The following is a 20,589-nucleotide window of genomic DNA, read 5'->3' as shown; positions in this document are numbered from 1 at the left end:
TGTATCCGGGGCTGTGCTAAAATAATTTTAGCTACAGGGGCTCATACTTTGATAAAAGACACAGACATAAGCATATAGCTTTGATACAGGGTAGAAAGTGATTCTTGACTTCTCAAAAGAGCTATGAAACTGAAAAAAAAAACACGAAAGAACCCCCCAAAACCTACTGATACATGGATAAACCTCAAAAAACATTAAGCAAAGGGAAAAAGACATAAAAGAGTATAAATTATATCACTATTTATATAACATTCTAGAACAAACAAAACTATAGTGACAGAAACGAGATCACTGGTTGCCTCTCAGGATGAGGGGCTGACTTGAAGGGGCATAAGGAGACTTTCTGGGGTGATGGAAATAGTCTACATCTTCAGAGTGTGGTGGTTGTAAAGGTCAAAGCACATTGTACTGTTGAAACTCATAAAACCAAACACTTAAGATTTATGTGTTCCACTATATGTAAATTATACTTCAGGAAAAAACCCAGTGCTGTGAAAATGAAATAAATTAACTTCCGAGGCACACGTTGCCATCACGTCTCCTTCCCCAAGGCTCCTCTTTCCTTTCCAGTGCTCCTGGCAAGGCGGCGGCAGACAAACTGCAGGCCTCCACGGGCAGGCTTGGAGACCAGCAAGACAGTTTTATCCTCTTCCTGTGGGGCAAAGTACACAAAGCTGGGGGAGTGGGCAAAAAGTGAAGGGTGTTGTACCCACACTCCAATCTTCTTTACTCAATTTTCCACTCCATGTTCACCCCCCAACAGGCTCACTCCGTGCCGTGAACTCGCTGGTGCTGGATAAGATGAAAGCTCAGGCGGAAGGCCCTGCCACACCTGGCACAGTGGAAAGGCTTCTCCCCAGTGTGGATCCTCTGGTGCCGGAAGAAGCCCGACAGGGCCCTGAAGGCGCGGCCACACTCGCCGCACTCGTAGGGCTTCTCCCCGGTGTGGATGCGCTGGTGCTCACTGAGGAAGGAGCTGCGGCTGAAGGCGCGCCCACACTCCTGGCAGGCGTAGGGCTTCTCCCCAGTGTGGACCCGCTGGTGCTGAATGAGGTTGGAGCTCTGGCTGAAGGCTTTCCCACACTCTTTGCATTCGTAAGGATTCTCTCCGTGGTGAATTCTCTGGTGTCGGACGACATTTGAGCTATGGATGAAGGTTTTCCCGCACTCGCTGCACTCATACAGCCGCTCGCCAGTGTGAATTCTCTGGTGCTTAATGGCATCTGACCTCTGACTGAAGGACCTGCCACACTCAGCACATTCGTAGGGCTTCTCTCCCGTGTGGATTCTCTGGTGTCTGATGAGGTTGAAGCTCTGGCTGAAGGCCTTCCCACACTCCTTACAAACGTAAGGCCTCTCCCCGTTGTGAATGCGCTGGTGCCTGACGACGTGGGAGCTGTGGATGAAGGCCTTCCCGCAGTCGCTGCACTCATAGGGTTTCTCCCCAGAGTGAATGCTCTGGTGTTTCACCACATCTGAATAGCATTTGAAGCTCCTGTCGCAGGTGCTGCATCGGTAAGGCCGTCCTTTCCAGTGGCCTCTCCTATCGGCTGTGGAGGCTGCATTCAGGGTGACCTCTGACCTGGACACACTGTCCTCATGGCCATTCTGCCCTCCAGTTTCCTCATAAACAACTGGTCCCCGAGGGGAACCTTTGGGCCTCTCTCCAGCTTCCTCATTCCCACAAGGGTCTGGAAACCGCAGTGTCCGGGGAGGCCCCTGTAACAGTCCTGGCACAGCCTGTCCACGGCGCCCCCCTTCTTCTAAGGTTGCCTGTCGTAGCATCAGCCCTGGGCTCTGAGCCCCTTGCTCAGCCACCAAAGCAGCGTAGCAGGAAGCCGGGCCGCCACTCGGTGCCTGTGCTAGGAAAGCTGGAAAAGGGGGAGAGATGCACAACTTAGAACTCTGCTGACGACACACGGATGGCACGGGAGAGCCACGTGATGATAGGGAACAGTAAGACGCCAGTGGGCAGCAGAAACCCATTATCCCGCCTGTCCTCCTCCTGCCCAGCTCTCCTCCCCGACTTCTAACACCTGTGGTTGCAGGAATGGACAAGGGACTGGGGGAGAGCTAATCAGCAGGCTTCCCTGTGACTCCAGAAAAGGCCCAAGCCTCTAACCGCAGTCTGCCTGGTCTCACGAGTCGGGGGAGACAGACCCCCCAGGCTCTGGTGACACCCTGGTACAGCCTCATGGCCTGGAATGCAGAGAGAAGTGGTTGGCAGCAGAGCAGGCACGTGTGGCCATGTTTGAAAACACTTCCGGTGTCACAGTGGGCAAGGGGCACTCCTGGCACCTAGTGGGGAAAAGCCAGGGAGGCCGCCCCCAACAGAGGCACCTCCAGCCCAAGTGCCCAGAAGGCAGAACCTGGGCTGCCAGACGTCCTAACCAAGAAGCTCAGTCCCCTGGCACAGATGCTGGTCACCACTCTGACACTGGGGCCCAGCCCTCAGCCTCACCTCCCTTCAGGCCGTACATCTCATACTATATGCTCAGGCCAGCAACCCAGACAGGGTGCTTTCTCTTTATTCCTTTTCTGAATGGGATGTTTTTGGTAACCTGGTTTTTCCTCCACACATGGTGTGTATGGTAGCATTTGCTAAAATCTAGCCCCAAATTGTGAGACTGTAGAGTGCTGTCTGGGCCAGATCTGGTCAGGAGTAGGGTCAGACAAGGGAGGGAGACAGTGGCCTGGAAGTACTGGGCCTGAAGGGTGGCTCCATGGCTGCACCTCTGGGTCATCCCCAACTCACACCCTGAGGGATGAGGTGCAGGGACACGGTGGCTGAACCACCCGACACGGGGGTTCTGTGACTTCCTGGGAGAGCAGTTCCAGGTGTGTTTGGGGAGCCACGGTCATGTTCTCCCCAGGCTCCCACTGCTGAACCAGAACCTTAGGGTAGAGTATGATGGGGAAAAGCTTGAAATGGCATGTGTCTTTGCCAAGGGAAGATGGCCTGGTTGTTAGCACAGGTCATGTGACAATTCAACAACAGCAACAACAGGCAACTGAATATGAGCCCTCCCCCAAATGTGGCCTGAAATCTTCAGAACAGAGGGGCCTGGAGCCCGAGAGGGAGGTGGCCAGTGGGCGGGAGGCCAGCCAGATTGTCATCCACCACACACTTCCTGGTCACCAACCCTGAGCCTAGGCCAGTTGACACTGCTGGGCCCTGGTGAGACAAAGCCAAGAATTAATACTCTTGTTCCTCAAAGCTGGAGGCATAACCCTCCCAGACTTCAGACAATACTACAAAGCTACAGTAATCAGAATAGCACGGTACCTACCTAGGGAGACAAAAGACCTGTATGCAGAAAACTATAAGACACTGATGAAAGAAATTAAAGATGATACAAACAGATGGAGAGAGATACCATGTTCTTGGATTGGAAGAATCAATACTGTGAAAATGACTATACTACCCAAAGCAATCTACAGATTGAATGCAATCCCTATCAAATCACCAATGGCATTTTTTACAGAACCAGAACAAAAAATCCTAAAATTTGTATGGAGACACAAAAGACCCCGAATAGCCAAAGCAGTCTTGAGGGAAAAAATCGAAGCTGGAGGAATCAGACTCTACTACAAAGCTACAGTAATCAAGGGACAGTAAGGTACTGGCACAGAAACAGAAATACAGATCAACGGAACAGGATAGAGAGCCCAGAGAGAAACCCACGCACCTACGGTCACCTCATCTATGACAAAGGAGGCAAGGGTATACAATGGAGAAAAAGCCTCTTCAATAAATGGTGCTGGGAAAACTGGACAGCTACATGTAAAATAATGAAATCAGAACACTCCCTAACACCATACATGAAAATAAACTAAAAATGGATTAGAGACCTAAACGTAAGACCAGATGCTATAAAACTCTTAGAGGAAGACATAGGAAGAACACTCTTTGACATAAATCACAGCAAGATCTTTTTCGATCCACCTCCTAGAGTAATGGAAATAAAAACAAAGATAAACAGATGGGACCTAATGAAACTTAAAAGATTTTGCAAAGCAAAGGAAACTACAAACAAGACGAAAAGACAACTCTCAAAATATTTGCAAATGAATCAACGGACAAAGGATTAATCTCCAAAATACATAAACAGCTCATGCAGCTCAATATTAAAAAAACAAACAACCCAATCCAAAAATGGGCAGAAAACCTAAATAGACATTTCTCTAAAGAAGACATACAGATGGCCAAGAAGCACATGAAAAGCTGCTCAACATCACTAATTATTAGAGAAATGCAAATCAAAACTACAATGAGGTATCCCCTCACACCAGTCAGAATGGCCATCATCAAAAAATCTAGAAACAATAAATGCTGGAGAAGGTGTGGAGAAAAGGGAACGCTCTTGCACTGTTGGTGGGAATATAAATTGATACAGCCACTATGGAGAACAGTATGGAGGTTCCTTAAAAACTAAAAATAGAACTACCATATGACCCAGCAGTCCCACTACTGGGCATATACCCAGAGAAAACCATAATTCAAAAAGACACATGCACCCCAATGTTCACTGCAGCACTACTTATAATAGCCAGGTCATGGAAGCAACCTAAGAGCCCATCGACAGACAAATGGATAAAGAAGATGTGGCCCATATATACAATGGAATATTACTCAGCCATAAAAAGGAGCGAAATTGGGTCATTTGTAGAGATGTGGATGGATCTAGAGACTGTCATACAGAGTGAAGTAAGTCAGAAAAAGAAAAACAAATATCGTATATTAACGCATGTATGTGGAACCTAGAAAAATGGTACAGATGAACCGGTTTGCAGGGCAGAAATAGAGACACAGATGTAGAGAACAAACGTATGGACCCAAGGGGGGAAAGCGGTGGTGGGGGTGCGGGGAGGGTTGTGGGATGAATTGGGAGATTGGAATTGACATGTATACACTGATGTGTATAAAATGGATAACTAATAACCTGCTGTATCAAAAAATACATAAAATTCAAAAAAACCCCACAAAAACCCAGCATGGTATTTGCACAAAAACAGACATATGGATCAATGGAACAGAACAGAGAGCCCAGAAATAAACACACACACCTATGGTCAATTAATCTTAGACAAAGGAGGCAAGAATACAATGGTGAAAAGACAGTCCCTTCAGCCAAGTGGTGCTGAGAAAGCTGGAGAGCCACATGGAAGTCAATGAAGTTAGAACACTCCCTCACACTACACACAAAAATAAACTCAAAATGGCTTAAAGACTTAAACATAAGACAGGACACCATAAAACTCCTAGAACAGAACATAGGCAAAACCTTCTCTGACATAAATTGTAGCAATGTTTTCTTAGGTCAGTCTCCAAAAGCAAAAGAAATAAAAGCAAAAATAAACAAATGGGACCTAATCAAACTTAAAAGCTTTTGCACAGCAAAGGAAACCATAAACAAAACAAAAAGACAACCTATGGAATGGGAGAAAATATTCGCAAACATTGCGACTGACAAGGGCTTAATTTTCAAAATATACAAACAGCTTATCCAACTCAATAACAAAAAAACAACTCAATCAAAAAAATGGGCAGAAGACCTAAACAGACATTTTTCCAAAGACATACAGATGGCCAACAGGCACATGAAAAGATGCTCAACATTGCTAATTAGAGAAATGCAAATCAAAACTACAATGAGGTACCACCTCACACTGGTCAAAATGACCATCATCAAAAAGTCTGCAAATAATAAATGCTGGAGAGGGTGTGGAGAAAAGGGAACCCTCCTACACTGTTTGTGGGGATGTAAATTGGTGCAGCCACTATGGAGAACAGTATGGAGGTTCCTTAAAAAACTAAAAATAGAATTACCATATGACCCAGCAATCCCACTCCTGGGCATACATCCAGAAAAAACTCTAATTCGAAAGGATACATGCACCCCAGTGTTCATAGCAGCACTATTCACAATAGCCAAGACGCGGAAGCACCCTAAATGTCCATCAATAGATGAATAGATATGGTACATATATATATAATGGAATACTACTCAGCCATAAAAAGAATGAAATAATGCCATTTGCAGCAACATGCAGCAACAGATTATCATATTAAGTGAAGTCAGTCAGACAAAGACAAATATCACATAATATCACTTATATGTGGAATCTAAAAAAATGATACAGGGGCTTCCCGGCTGGCACAGTGGTTAAGAATCTGCCTGCCAATGCAGGGGACACGGGTTCGAGCCCCTGGTCTGGGAAGATCACACATGCCGCGGAGCAACTAAGCCCGTGTGCCACAACTACTGAGCCTGCACTCTAGAGCCCACGAGCCACAACTACTGAGCCCAAGTGCCACAACTATTGAAGCCTGCGTGCCTGGAGCCCGTGCTCCAAAACAAAGAGAAGCCACTGCAATGAGAAGCCCGCGCGCTGCAACGAAGAGTAGCCCCTCTTCCCTGGTGACGCAGTGGTTGAGAGTCCGCCTGCCGATGCAGGGGACACGGGTTCGTGCCCCGGTCCGGGAAGATCCCACATGCCAAGGAGCGGCTGGGCCCGTGAGCCATGGCCGCTGAGCCTGCGCGTCCGGAGCCTGTGCTCCGCAATGGGAGAGGCCACAACAGCGAGAGCCCCGCGTACCGCAAAAAAAAAAAAAAGAGTAGCCCCTGCTTGCCGCAACCAGAGCAAAGCCTGCGCGCAGCAACGAAGACCCAATGCAGCCAAAATAATTTTTAAAATAAAATAAATAAAAATATGGGGCTTCCCTGGTGGTGCAGTGGTCGAGAGTCCGCCTGCCGATGCAGGGGACATGGGTTCGTACCCCGGTCCGGGAAGATCCCACATGCCGCGGAGCGGCTGGGCCCGTGAGCCATGGCCGCTGAGCCTGCGCGTCCGGAGCCTGTGCTCCGCAACGGGAGAAGCCACAACAGTGACAGGTCCGCGTACCGCAAAAATAAATAAATAAATAAATAAAATTAAATTAAAAAAAATGATACAAATGAACTTATTTACAAAACAGAAAGACACACAGAAAACAAACTTATGTTTACCAAAGGGGAAAGGGAGCGGAGGGAGGCATAAATTAGGGGTTTGGGATCAGCAGCTACACACTGCTATATATAAAACAGGTAAACAACAAGATCCTACTGTACAGCACATGGAACTATATTCATTATCTTGTAATAACCTATAATGGAAAAGAACACGAAAAGGAACATGTACATATAACTGAATCACTTTGCTGTACACTTGAAAGTAACACAACACGGTAAGTCAACTATAATTTAAAAAATAAAATTCTTGTTCTCAGAGGTCTCCAGGTGGGGGGACCAGAGAAAGAGAGAGCAGGGTATAGAGTGTGTCCAGGAGAACAAAGGAGGGAGGGGCTGAGGGAGCACAGCAGGCATGGAGGTGGGGAGCTGTGATGGTTAGAAGCTGTGATGGTTAGTAGCAGCCAGGCAGATGGACTTGGGAGCCCCGATTCCTAAGCTGTCCCCACGTCCCTGACCCCAGGATGGCCCTCTGGGCCTGCCTGCCTCCCTCACCTGTGCACGTGTCCATCAGGGTCGCCTCTCTGGGGCGTTCTGTGGACTCAGGCTGGGGCTCTGCTTGCTGCTTCCCGCAGAAACACCAGTAGTAGGACACCTGCCTGGGAGAAAGAGAAAGGAAGGGTGGGGGTGAGGTCAGAGTGCCTTCAGAGAAGGGAGGCTCAGAGCCTGCCCAGAGGGCCCTGAAGGAGCCACCTCACTATAAAACAAGGTCTGAATAAGCAAACATCCCAGAAACTAGTGTTCCACGGGACACCCTCTGGGAACTGTCTAGGCCATGCTGGCTCCCCCACCCCCGCCCCCCAGCAGATCAGGAGCAGAGATAGATGTGGCAGCACCTGTTACCTGCCCACTGTGGTCTCAGCTCCACCAGGAACCAACGAGCACCTTTAGTCAGTCCTCGGATGTGTGGAAAAATTTCTATGCATTTATATTTTTTCTTGATAATGACAAAAGATCTGAATATAAATATATAAAACCAAAAAAGTAACGATCTGAATGGCGCAATTCTGGATTGAGGAACGCTTTTGCTAAGCTTGCCACCAAAGGTAAAGTGTGACAGATCTAACTACACAAGGATATTTACTGTCAAAAACAAAAAGAAAAAAAAAAAAACGGAGGGATATTTGCAACACAAAGATTCATATCTTCAATATCTAAAAACCCACTATATGTACATGAAAAAGCACGAAAAATCTAGTTAAAGTTATGGACAGGTAACCAGCAGAAGAAAATAAACAAGTAGCTGGGACCTCCCTGGTGGTCCAGTGGTTAAGGAACCGCCTTCCAGTGCAGGGGACACGGGTTCCATCCCTGATCGGGGAACTAAGATCCCACATGCCACGGAGCAGCTAAGCCCGAGCGCCACAAGTACGGAGCCATGCACTCCGGAGCCCATGCGCCCGCAACCAGAAAAGCCCAGGTGCCACAACGAGGGAACCGCGTGCCTCAGCGGAAGTTCCCCCAAGCCACAACTGAGACCCGACGCAGCCTAAAATAAGTAAATATTAAAAAAAACAATAAGGCTTAAAAACAGTGGCACCTTATGAGCATACAGACAATTAGGGGAAACAGGCACCTTCATACACCGCTGGAAGAAGAAAAAGTGCACTGGACGGCGGGTAATTCGATGATTTACAAAGGCCTTAAAATTAAACTGTGATTTCACTTCAGGGAACTGTCTGAGGCTGTCCCGGGGCCTTCACACTGGTCGTCACAATGGGCGGGGAAGGCTGTCCCCGGGGCCGTCACACGGCGGGAGTAGGGCCGCCCCTCGCTTCCGCTCTCCTCCCGGATGTGAGCCCTTTCGCAGGGAGAGCCCAGGACAGATAAGGGCCCCATGCCCCGTAGGGACGGCCCGTCCTTGCGCCCATATTTCTACTTCCCTCGCGGGCGCAGCCCATCGTCTGCCAACCCCTGCCCAAGCCCCGGTCCGCCACCACTTACCCGGAGCCCCCGCCGCCCGCCGGAAGCGCCGCCTCCCTCTCCCGGGCGGCTCGGGCACTTCCGGTGACGTTCTAGGGCGCCGGAGGACCCGCACTCAGCTGCCCTGGAGGCCGCGGGGTGGGGGTGGGGGTGGGGGTGGGGGTGGGGGTGGGCCTGCCTTCGCGAGCTATGCGCGGATTTCCTAGCTTCGCATGCAAGACCCTCGGTTGCTGTCCGGCCACCTTCACACCGACCGCTCCCGCCCCTGCAGGGCTTCACTTCCCGCACCTCTGGGACGCCTCCCGGACCCCCGCCCCGGGCCGCGTGGCCTCCACCAGGTCCAGGCCTGTGGTCCGGGGAGTAAGCCGGGTTAGGTGACCTTGCTGACTGCGGAATAAGCGAATGCACGGACGCATGAAGTCAGCGCCCGTGGAGAAAGGGGGGAGGGGAGGGCGCCCCGAGCCTGCCCGGCCTGGGCGCCAGAGCCTCACAGCGGCTGGTCCTCCGCAGGTGGATCCCCCTCCTAAGCCGGGGGCAGCGCAGTAATCCCCTTCCTCCCGCGCGTCGGGCCGCTGCGCCACATTCTCCGGGTTTCCCTCACCGCTGGTTTTCAGTGACCACACACTTAAGGGCTTGAAGCATCATGCGTTTATGATCTCACGGCTTCCTTGTGTTGCACGAGTCCGGGCACAGCCTGGCCGGTCCTGGGCTGGGGTCTCTCCTAGGCTGCAGGCAAGGTGTTGGCCACGACTGGGGTCTCCCCTGGGGTCTCACGTGGCGGTGGGCAGGATTCAGTTCCCAAGGTCGGGAGTTCTCTGGGCTCCACACGTGACGTGGGGCTGCAGGCTTCCCACAGGAACGGTGGCCTTGGGGTCCTCTGCAGAGTGGGTACTCTTGTGTTTAATCCCGGCTGAGGAACCTTCACAGCGTCTGCCTTAAACACGTGTCGTGGGGCTTAGGCGACGAATGTCCTGTCCCCAGCCCATTGCTGAGTTGTCTCTCCGTGCTCTGGGCACTTTCCTGTAGATGACTCCTGTGGTCTCTCCTCAGCCACCTCATTCTAACCTGCTTCCAGAAACCCCACAGCCCAGAGAGCCCTTGAAGTGACTCCCTGCTCCCTGACAATGTCCCTCCGCAAGAGTCTCCTCCTACGGAGGTCGCCGCGCTGGCGCCCACCCCGGGTTCTTAGCCCAGACAGAAGCTCGGGTGCAGACTAGCACCCTCACAGCTGGGCTGGGCCTTTGATGGTGGCCCAGTGCCCGGATGGCAGCAGACCTTACCTCCATCAGCTTCCACCCACCTGTCCAGTGTCACCTCTTCCTCCAGCTCCCCCCAACTGTGAAACCAGTCACCGCTCCCTGAACACGCCAGGCTCGTTCTCGCCTCCCTCTGAGCTTTGCCCATTCCCTTCCCTTTCCGCATCACTGGACACAGGTCGCACCTCTCCAGCTGGAATCCTGCAACCACGTGTCCTCTGGGCGTCACGTGGAGGGACATGGTGTCCACGGGCTCTTCACTGGCTAGTGACCATTTTGATCACACGGTCAGTGTCCTCTGGTTTTTTGACCATGTGGGCACCATTTTCCCCTTGCAAGTAATAAATCATCTCGGGAGAAAAGAAAGGCTGAGGAACTGCTCCACACTATAGATTCCTCAGGAGACACAGTGACCACAGGCAGGCTAGGATCCCAGAATGGATGCTGGGTTGGAGGGAAAATGCCACGAGCACAACGAGAAGGCTTGCTTTGTTGAGCATTGTATCAATGTCCAATTACCTGGATTTGGTACCTGCACTGTGGTTTTGTAAGAGAATGTCGTTGAATATAGGAAATACACACTAAAGGGTTACGGTACCAAGAGACATAATGGATGCAATCCATTCTAAAAAGATTCGGGGAAGAAATCTGTATAGATATAAAAAAACTAAAAGGTACATTTCTGCCATGTGGTGTGAACTAGTGTGATTTCTTTCTACTTTTCCCATTTCCCAAATTTTCTATGACATATTCTGTTTATATAATAGGGAAAACGGGCTTTGTCAAAAGTTTTCTCAAAAAGTGAAATCTTGACAAACAGCAGTCACTGATGATCTTGTAAAACACGGAGAAAGCCTGTTTTGTTTTTAAGCCCCAAAGCAGATCATAAATTGCATACTGAGTTTGTTTTCCGATGGTGCAGATGAGGCCAACAACCACACCCCAGGACGCAGGTGGCGAAAGGTTTTTTCCTCCAGATGTTCCCACGTGTCCCAGTTTCCTATCACGCACGTGTCGCTTCTACAACCAGGTGCCCGGAGGGAGCTTTCTTGTTCAGAGGCTACGACGACGGCTTCCTCATGGGACACACACTGGCTTTTCTTTTCCGAAAGGTTCAGGGGTGCATCTGGGGGCCTGTGGCTTGCTTCTGCTCGGGACCCCTTCCTTCTGGGAATGCTCCTCTCCCTCTCTTCCCCTAGATCACTCTGGAACCCCCACCACCCGCTTCTCCAGGAGCTGGGGCGAGAGAGGGCGCTGTACTCTGCAGCCCGGGCTGAGATGGTGTCAGATCTGGGGAAGGCAGGTCAGCGGTTGGAGCCCGAGGCCACATGGGGCCTGCAGAGATGAGAGGCAGGGAGGGGCCAGAGACCTCTCTGACAGCCTAGAAAATCCAGATTCCTGGGGGTCCTGAAGCAGCTCCTTAATCCTGCGTGCTGCCCGAGACAGTGCCGAGGGGCTTCTGTCGCTTGCTTTGTTCATGGGTAGTGGACCAGGCCCTGGCCGGTGCCCAGAGGGCCGGACAGGCTTCAGTGGTGCCAGGGCTGAACTCAGGCTGGCCTGAGGCCCCAAGCGCGCATGTGGTCTGTCCCTCCGCTAACAGCCCCAGGGGGACGGTGCAGATGCCACTCAGTCTGCCTGCTCCCAGCCACACTCTCCTTGAACAGCCCTGCACTGTGTTCATCTCCTCTTCTGGTATTAACCCCCAGAGAGGCTGTGTTTCTAGAGGAAGGAGCTGGGACATGGAGAAGGCAATCACCACACCTCATTCAGTCAAGCCTGACTGCGCTGTGCTGACAGATGGGCACTGAATCTCCCCGCTGGAAGCCAGGGCTCCCTGTTCACCACTGGTCAGCGGCTCTGCTCTGCCCGTTTTCCCCCATCCAGGGCCAACAAAACAGGTGCCACTGGAATGCTGCTGCTGGTCGCTGCGGGTGCAGGACAGAAAGGTGGACGAAGCCCGCTGGGTCTTCCCAGTTCCCTTTTACTGCCCTGAGCAGCTGGGGAGAGATGAAGGGCCGAGCACAGTGGACAGGTCTTCCAGCGGGCGGCTGGGTGGCAGCAGCAGGGCCAGGAGGGGAGGAACCAGGTAGTCTGGACCCCCACCAACAGCCTAAACAGTTTTCTCTTTGGGACCAAAACCAGCTTCAGAATGCAAGAGCTGATGCCGGAGTAGCCCTGAGCTTCCTCAGTACCTGCAACCTGCAAGCCGCAACCTTCCCAACTCTGGACTCCCCGCCATCCCCGGGGCCCCTCTGGAGCCTCTCCCGCAATCCCGCCCAAACGGGGCTCCCCGCACCAGTCTCCTGCCAGCCCACCCTATGTGTTGAGGCTTTTCACTGCAGAGGCATCAGTAAACGCTGAGTACATGCCCACCACGCACTGCATTTATTTGTAACAAATTATAAAAATCATAAAGCACACATAAAAATTAAAACATCTTAAAAAGATGATCTAGGGACTTCCCAGGTAGTCCAGTCGTTAAGACTGCGCACTTCCAGTGCAGGGGGCCTAGGTTCGATCTTTGGTCAGGGAACTAGATCCTGCATGCCGCAACTAAGAGCCGGAAAGCCGCAACTAAAGATCTCCCGTGCAGAAACAAAAAGATCCCCCACGAGGCAACTAAGATCCCGTGTGCTGCAACTAAGACATGGCGCAGCCAAATAAGTAAATAAATAAATAAATATTAAAAAAAAAATGATCCAAAAACTAGAAATAAGCTTGCCGACGCATCACAAGGGAAAACCTCCAGTATCGTGAGGGCTACTCTTAGCAAAAGCAACACTCCGAAAACGCCAGCCCGACTTCCGCTCCTGAACATTCGCTCCCACAAGCCACGAGGCAGTCGAGGGGACTCACCTGAGCGCAGGCATCCGGAGAGCCACTGCGGCCACTTCCCACGAACGTTATCCATGTCCGGGCCTGTGCTCTAGCCTCTTCTCACGGAACCACAACCAGAGAAAACACCCGCTAGTCTCGAAGCACCACAACCAGAGAAAACACCCACTAAGCTCGAAGCTCCAAACTCTTGAATGGTCTTCTGCTCCTGCAGGGTCGGGCGCCCCCTCGCGGCGCCCCGCCCCTCGCGGCGCCCCGCCCCTCGCGGCGCCCCGCCCCTCGCGGCGCCCCGCCCCTCGCGGCGCCCCGCCCCTCGCGGCGCCCCGCCCCTCGCGGCGCCCCGCCCCTCGCGGCGCCCCGCCCCTCGCGGCGCCCCGCCCCTCGCGGCGCCCCGCCCCTCGCGGCGCCCCGCCCCTCGCGGCGCCCCGCCCCTCGCGGCGCCCCGCCCCTCGCGGCGCCCCGCCCCTCGCGGCGCCCCGCCCCTCGCGGCGCCCCGCCCCTCGCGGCGCCCCGCCCCTCGCGGCGCCCCGCCCCTCGCGGCGCCCCGCCCCTCGCGGCGCCCCGCCCCTCGCGGCGCCCCGCCCCTCGCGGCGCCCCGCCCCTCGCGGCGCCCCGCCCCTCGCGGCGCCCCGCCCCTCGCGGCGCCCCGCCCCTCGCGGCGCCCCGCCCCTCGCGGCGCCCCGCCCCTCGCGGCGCCCCGCCCCTCGCGGCGCCCCGCCCCTCGCGGCGCCCCGCCCCTCGCGGCGCCCCGCCCCTCGCGGCGCCCCGCCCCTCGCGGCGCCCCGCCCCTCGCGGCGCCCCGCCCCTCGCGGCGCCCCGCCCCTCGCGGCGCCCCGCCCCTCGCGGCGCCCCGCCCCTCGCGGCGCCCCGCCCCTCGCGGCGCCCCGCCCCTCGCGGCGCCCCGCCCCTCGCGGCGCCCGGCGCCCCGCGAGGCCCGCGCGTGCCCTGGCCTCAGAGCGCAAAGTGCTCGCTGCCAAGTGTCGGTTAACCCTGTGCATTTCTATGAAAGGGACAAGACTGTTTCGGGTCGGGGATAAGTACCCGTAGTACAAGCCCGCAAATATTTCGTTCAGGACATGTGTTCGTTCGTACATGTCTTTTGGGCATATTAATCCTATTTTTAAAATAACCCTTAACATGCAAGTCCGTTGGTCGCCTGACAGCTGTACACCATCTTCCCTAGTGCCTGAGCTCTCCTGTAGGCCTCGGCCAGGGCTACCATTAGGGGGACCACGGGGCGCTCAGGCCCTACATTTCCCTTCGTGTCTGTCAGCAGCAAAGCCGCTAGGTCTCCCAGGAAGAGAAAGGGCGTGGCCCCTTGCGTCGACCTTCTGTCCCGCCCGCGACCGGGACTCTGTTCGCACTTGTTTCCCTGGGCGGCCCTGGGGCGGCGAGGGCTGGGGGAGCGTGCGGGCGAGCGCCGGCATCTTAACTGGGGTGCAGGGGCCACCTTCAGCGATGGTCCGCGTGCTGCTCTCCCCGCGCCCCCAGCAGCGCGCGGCAGGCATCCATGGTGTCCACAGCGCCCTCTAGTGGAAGGCCGGCTTGGCGCGGCACAGGCCCCGGTGGACCCCTGCGGTCCCAGTCAGCGGAAAGGGTTCTCCCGGGTGAGGACGCGCTGGTGCCAGAAACAGCCCGACAGGGCCCTGCAGGCGCGGCCGCGCTCGCTGCACTGGTAGGCCTTCTCCCCGGTGTGGACCCGCTGGTGCTGAACGAGGCTGGAGCTCTGGCTGAAGGCCTGACCGCACTGCTGACACGCAAGGGGCTTCTTGCTGTTGTGGAACCGCAGGTGCTGCATGAAGTGAGAGCTCTGCACGAAGGCCTTCCCGCAGTGGCCGCACGCGTAGGGCTTCTCGCCAGTGTGGACCCGCTGGTGCTTCACCAGGTCCGACTTGCGGCACTGGGGAGGCTTTTCCCTGCTTGGAGGCTGCCACTGCTCCAGGATGTGGGCCCCTCACGGGGAGGCCTCGGGGCGCACGGCCCGGTGCAGTGCTGCTTCGCCCGCCGGGGCTCCCCACGCCTGCCGGATTCTGAGTGGCTCCTCCAGCTGGGTCGCAGCTACCCGGGCTCCCTCCTGCGCGGTCTTCCTGGCGGGTCACCAGGCTGGCTTCCTCGGGACTTGCCTGGTGCACACAGGCCTTGTGTGGCAGCCCTGCCCGCCCCTGTGAACCCCGATGGCTTCTGCACGGCCCGGCAGGTCCCTGCACCTGTGGCCCGGACCTTAGAACCTTTGTCCCCGGGACACCCTGCGGTTCTGCCCCGGAATCTGCTCCTCACTCTGAACTCCGTCCTCATGGTCTGAAACCAGAAAGGGAGGCAGCAAATGACACCAGACTCTGAACCAGAGCATGCAGAGACTTCGACAAAGGCCGCATCATCTCATTTAAATCAGCGGGGCGGGAACAAGGAAATTAGGCCCTCTGTCTGGGATGGGGTTATGCAGGGATCAAGGTCAGGGAGCAGAAGGGTGTTAGAAGGACACAAACTCCCAAAACACTCTTAACGAAAAAGAAATCTGGGAGCGCTCCTAACCACTTCCAGTTTGGTGCTCTCTGATTCCAAACGATTTTTGCTCAAATAAACTCTTAAAGTTAAGACAAAATTTTAAAAAAAGAAAAGAATTCTGTTAAAACCTGTCCTCCTTGAGGACTAGCCTTCCATTTCCCCTGAGATCCGGGGCCTCGCTGATCCCTGTGGCAAGGCAGCAGCCCTTGGGGGGGGGGCGCTGGGAACAGCCCGAGGAGGCTGCACACTTAATGACAGATGTTAAGGTCAGGATCTGTGGCCCAAGGGACAAAGACTGGGGCTCGAGAGGGGTGTACCATGTCCCTGGGTCCCCGCCTCCGGAAGAGGAGAACCTGGCCCGGTCCCCTCGGCAGGCAGAGTGGGGGTGAGGTCACAGCGGGTGACAGCGCTGCCATCGGTGAGATGAGGATTCGTGCTGATCCGTGGAGAGGTCCTGGGGAAAACACACCCCAGCTGTGCAGATGGGGCCGTGCCCAGAGCCAGATGCTCTCCCCAAGGGCACATTGGCCTGGACTTAGCAAGGTCCACCTGGACACTCCAGGATGAGCTTCTCTGAAAGGGAAACCCGGGCTTTCCCGGGATTTTCAAATCTTCCAGCGGACTCCCTAAAATAAGGAGTGGGAGAAGCATGGTTTGGGAACCTGGCCTGTGGCCGTCCAGGCCCTGGGCCCAGCAGGCCGGGGGCGCCCTCCTCTCGCACGGACGAAGCTCGGGCGCCGGGGGTCGAGGCCGCCGGCCAGGGTACCGAGAGCGGCGGGGGGCGCGGCTGGCTGGTTGTGCTGACGGCGGGAGGGAAGGCCTGAGGGAGCCGGGCGCGACGCCGCGTCCCCCGCCGGCCCGGCTGCAGGGCCCAGCGACCAGCACCGCGGGGCCTCTCACCCACCGCTTCCCGGGCCCCGGCGGGAGAGCCGGAAGCGCGCGCCGCGCCCACAGGGAGCCCCGCCCCGCGCCGCCGGCACTTCCGGGAGCTCTAGGAAGCTCAGGGGACCCTCTCGGGGGTCCCCGCGGGGGGACTCGCCCAGGGGAGCGGCCGGGGGAAGGGCTCCTGGGCCGGAGTTCCGGGTTGAGGCTCGGGGGACCCGGAGAGCCTCAGGGCCGTGGACCTGCGCCCGGAGGCGTGCGCGCGTCCCTGGAGCTGTCCGAGGTGCTGGGCTGCACCGCCGATGGGGCCTCGGAGAAGTCGGCGAGGCAGAGACCTTGGGAGGGAAAGAGCAAGGGGACGCGGCGTGTAGGGCCAGGAAGGCCGTAGGAAGGGCTCTGGGGAGCAATGACGCACGCTGGCTTGGACTGAGGTGAGAACATTACCGTCCATTGCTAAGGCAAGTCCACAAACCCTGCGACCAGCTGAGGGAACTGAGTGCTTAGAAAAGAACCGCAGCGGGTAGATGGACCCTGGCCTGACCACTACCTTCAGATCCTGAGGGTTCTTCCTACCAGTGAGTACAGCCAGGCTACGACAGGCCCAGAGGGCAGAGCTGGGAGCAGCGGGCGGTGAGAGGGCAGATCCTGGCGCAAGGCAGAGCTGTCCAGCAGTTCGGGTTGCCTCTCCAGGTGGTGTCTGAGTGGGGCTTGGACCACTGCCTATGCAGATGCACCTGCTTTGAGGGACTAGATGATACCGGAGGTTCCCAAGCCTGGCACACTGTCAACTTCACTGGGGGTGTCAGAACTAAATCCGGATTCCCTGACTCCACCCCAGGCCTACTGAATCTGTCTTCCCTGGTGTGGGGCCTGGGAATCTGTGTTTTTCAGCAAACTCTGCCCCCAGGAGGAGCCTCTGATACTCTTTCCTCAGGGGTCTGGGTCCGGCATAACCGCTCCTTCAGCTCAGAGACCCCTGAAGAACAGTTTGTCTCACTTTCCCTAGTGGAGTTGGAAAAGTCTGGCCAGATCTGATTTAGCCTGCAGCCTTGGGTTTAAAAGATAAAGTCAGGGGATCTGACCATTGATACACTTGGGTGACCCCAGTGACTGTTTAACCGTGCATCAGTGCACAGGCCGCCACCGCGCTGCGCACCGAGGACAGAGTTGGGTGTGACGTGCTGTGTGGAAAAGCAGCCTCCTAGATGGGCACATGCACAGCCCAGAGCAGGTGCTCAGAAAGGGTTTACTGAATGAATGGGATGGAAATAAATAAGCGTAATAAACTATCATGAGGGAGGATGTGTATTTTCCAGGTGGGAAGTGGATGTTAACTTCTGCTTCTGGCCTGTGCTCTGCTGGTTCTTCACATGATGGTCTAATTTAGCGCTCACAGAACCTTGTGATGTATTCCATAGAATCACTATCGCCAATTTACCGATGCAGCTTAGAGAGGATACGGACCTTGCCCAGGTGGCATAGAAATGAGCGGCAGAGCTGGGCTACGAAGTAGAGGGAGTGTCCTTAGAAGCTGGATGTGGGGAGAGCCGCCTTCCTGCCCACCTGCTTGGAGCACACGGCACAGGGCAGATGAGTCCATAGACCACGTCTTGGCTTCCACCTCTGGGCCATCATTAATCTGGGGTCTCTCAAAGTCCGAAACCCTTGGGATACTGAGGTAGCCCGATATGGAATGTTGCATAGCAACTGAAAAAGACAAGCGCGTGGACAATACTGGTGTTGAAAACGTGTGCAGAGGACCTTATGGTTCTGTTTGCTCATCCCAGCATCCTGCAGCCAGCCATGGGTGTGACCTTGAATCAGGCTGAATGACAATCTCTGGGCCACCTCCCTGATTACAGCCCTTGGCCCAGGGACGGACAGCAAGTGCACGAGAGAGCCCAGCAGGAACCAGCAGAGCCCTTCCCTGGGACGCTTCCCTTACCGTTCTAGTGGTGAAAATAGATACGAATGGGTCTGGGGCTGCTTTGAGCTCTGCTCTGCGTCACGGGGAGAGAGCACATCCGTATCAGGAGGAATGAGGCCAACCCTGTGGCATTAAGTACAGTCTTATCCTTGCTTGAGACGGTTAATTCTATGCGTCAACTGGACGGGGCCACAGGGCGTCTAGATATTTGGTCAAACGTTATTCTGAGTGAGATCAACATCTGAGGCAGCAGACTGAGTAAAGCAGGTTGTTCTCCCTAACGTGGGTGGGCCCCAGCCAATCAGCTGAACGACTGAATAGGACAAAAAGACAAAGTAATACGGAACTCCTGTCTGACTGTTGAGCTGGGGCGTCAGTCTCACTCTACCTTTGGACTTGGACTGAAACACTGGCTTTCCTTGGGTCCTGGGCCTGCCGGTTTTCAGACTGGAACTATGCCATCGGCGCTCCTGGGTCTCCAGCATCCTGACTGCAGGTCTCAGAACTTCTCAGCCTCCATAATCTCGTGAGCCAATTCCTAAGAATACCTACCTACCTATCTATCTATCTCTCCAATTGAGTCTGTTTCTCTGGAGAGCCCTAATACATCTTTTTCTTTTTCCTAATTAGAAAACAAATTTGGAGACTAATAGCTTGTCCAACCTTACACTTCAGTGTAGAGTTGGGCTTTAAGTTTCAAAGTCGATTCTCTTAACCATCATGCCACACTGCTTATATCATGTAAAAATAAAACTCATGTAAAAATAAAACCCCTTGTATCCAACTGAAAAGTGTCCACATTTAGGCCCAGCTTTGTCGTTATTTCCCGACTCACAGGCACACGCAGCCCGCTCCGCGCCGCACAGAGCCCGAGATGGACTGTCAGCTCCTGGACCCTCTTCCCTGTGCGGGGCCCTGGGAGCTCCTCACAGGGCCACCTTTCTTTAGGGCTCAAGCTCCTATAGGGCTTTTATTTACTTCTAGGGCCGAAAGGAGATACTGCCCCTACACAGGTGACCACTTCCTGGGCTCTGAAACGCACAGGGACCGCTTTCCTGGTGCCTCACTCTGTCTCCCTCAATGTTTACACTCGCCGTGGCCGGCCCTGGCCCCAGGTGGCTTTATGCTGAGGCTGTCCCTTAACAGTGTTCCTGACCTGTCCCTGGTTGTCGACAGAGCCTTTCCAGGAGCCCCTTTTATGGGTTTTTGCTGTGTGCCTGGTGGCGTGCAAAGGATTCTATGGCCATCCTCCCAATCACCCTGTGCGGTGCCAACAGACGGCTGCCCCTATTTCCAGAGGAGGAAACAGGCTCTGTGAGGGACAGTAAGTGCCTGGGCTGGCATCAGGGCAGCCTGGGCAACCCTAACCCTGGTCTCCCGGAGACCAGTGGGTCACTTCAGGGAACAGCATGAGGCTGGCTGGAGCCGAGGACACGGGCCCGGGGGGGAGGGAGCGCAGCCCATGGGGTTGGAGATAACAGGGTCAGCGGGAGGCGAGGGACAGTGGCCGCTGAGCTAGAGACACTCGCAACCAGGGCTGGATAGAGGCTCCAGAGCAGGCCGGGGCACAGAGCTGGAACCGGAGGATGACCATGGCGGGGGAGGAGGGGCGTGACGCCTGTGCCGGACACGAGGCAGGAGGACAGTGCAGAGACTCCGGGCTGTACCCACGTCCCAGGAGCGGTCAGGGGTCGAGAACCATAACGTCCTGTGCAGCCAGATACTGATAAACCTGGGCAGCCACAACGGGCAGAGAAGATGCCCTGAGGAGTCCTTGTCTCGGTCCTGCCGGGCGTTCAGCGTTCCCAGGAAGTGCTGAATGCATCAGACGGAACCCTCGAGAGAGAACCGGTCCCAAGCCGGCAAATGCAAATGCCATTCAGCCCATCTCGGCGGGCCGCACGCGACAAGGGAGGACACAGAGCCTTTGCTGAGAGTTCACCTCCTGGCACCGAGGAGCTGCAGCTGGGGGCGGTTGATTCCACGCTCCCCTCCTCTGGGCAGCCTTCCTAGCTTGCACGCCTGCTGCTCAGTGGCCTGGGAGCTCCCGCCCTGTCCCTGTCCCGTCACCGAGGGTCTGCCGGGCCACCTCCAGGACAGTCTAGGACAGTGTGGAGGACCGCCAGGCTCTGCTCTGGGGCTGCCCGCTAAGTCCGGTTGTGGTGCAGGTATCCGAGTCCAGCCTTGGTGCTGAGGCTGCAGGATGACACTTCTGGAGCACAGGCTGAGCCACCGCTCCCCGGAAAGCCCT

General features: G+C 55.3%; 2 protein-coding genes across 7 annotated transcripts; both read right to left on the bottom strand.

Moving 5' to 3' along the window:
- Positions 1–225: 225 nt before the first annotated feature.
- On the bottom strand, positions 226–13,164 carry ZNF696 (zinc finger protein 696). 6 transcript variants are annotated; one of them, XM_060127546.1, is made up of 3 exons: positions 13,046–13,164; positions 7,506–7,609; positions 226–1,871 (listed from the first exon to the last, which is right to left on the bottom strand). In XM_060127546.1, exons 1-3 carry the CDS (start codon positions 13,057–13,059, stop codon positions 766–768), a joined length of 1,224 nt encoding a protein of 407 aa, XP_059983529.1. In that variant the 5' UTR covers positions 13,060–13,164; the 3' UTR covers positions 226–765. The 6 variants fall into 6 exon arrangements, with proteins under 6 accessions (XP_059983529.1, XP_059983533.1, XP_059983528.1 ...); XM_060127550.1 differs by having other exon boundaries at positions 7,506–7,605; positions 13,046–13,146; XM_060127545.1 differs by lacking the exon at positions 13,046–13,164 and adding an exon at positions 9,535–10,021.
- A 1,445-nt stretch (positions 13,165–14,609) lies between these two features.
- LOC132507990 (zinc finger protein 696-like) lies at positions 14,610–16,862 on the bottom strand. The gene is made up of 6 exons (XM_060127750.1): positions 16,856–16,862; positions 16,654–16,746; positions 16,434–16,595; positions 16,192–16,329; positions 15,270–15,322; positions 14,610–14,957 (listed from the first exon to the last, which is right to left on the bottom strand). Exons 1-6 carry the CDS (start codon positions 16,860–16,862, stop codon positions 14,610–14,612), a joined length of 801 nt encoding a protein of 266 aa, XP_059983733.1.
- Positions 16,863–20,589: the final 3,727 nt, after the last annotated feature.

This window comes from Lagenorhynchus albirostris, chromosome 17 (assembly GCF_949774975.1).
Source record: "Lagenorhynchus albirostris chromosome 17, mLagAlb1.1, whole genome shotgun sequence".
Lineage (NCBI taxonomy): Eukaryota > Metazoa > Chordata > Mammalia > Artiodactyla > Delphinidae > Lagenorhynchus > Lagenorhynchus albirostris.
Note: the sequence above shows the minus strand (reverse complement) of the source record. Positions and strands in the feature narration are given on the sequence as shown.

Excerpts from the sequence above, each read along its gene's own strand:
- ZNF696 (XM_060127545.1), bottom strand. The coding sequence starts at position 9,578 with ATGATGCTTCAAGCCCTTAAGTGTGTGGTCACTGAAAACCAGCG. Across the intron at positions 7,610-9,534 it reads GTGGTCACTGAAAACCAGCG|GCAGGTGTCCTACTACTGGT; the intron begins GTGAGGGAAACC and ends TCTTTCTCCCAG. Across the intron at positions 1,872-7,505 it reads CCTGATGGACACGTGCACAG|CTTTCCTAGCACAGGCACCG; the intron begins GTGAGGGAGGCA and ends CCCCTTTTCCAG.
- LOC132507990 (XM_060127750.1), bottom strand. Across the intron at positions 16,596-16,653 it reads GCGCACGCCTCCGGGCGCAG|GAGCCCTTCCCCCGGCCGCT; the intron begins GTCCACGGCCCT and ends ACTCCGGCCCAG. Across the intron at positions 16,330-16,433 it reads CCGCCGGGGCCCGGGAAGCG|CACAACCAGCCAGCCGCGCC; the intron begins GTGGGTGAGAGG and ends TCCCGCCGTCAG.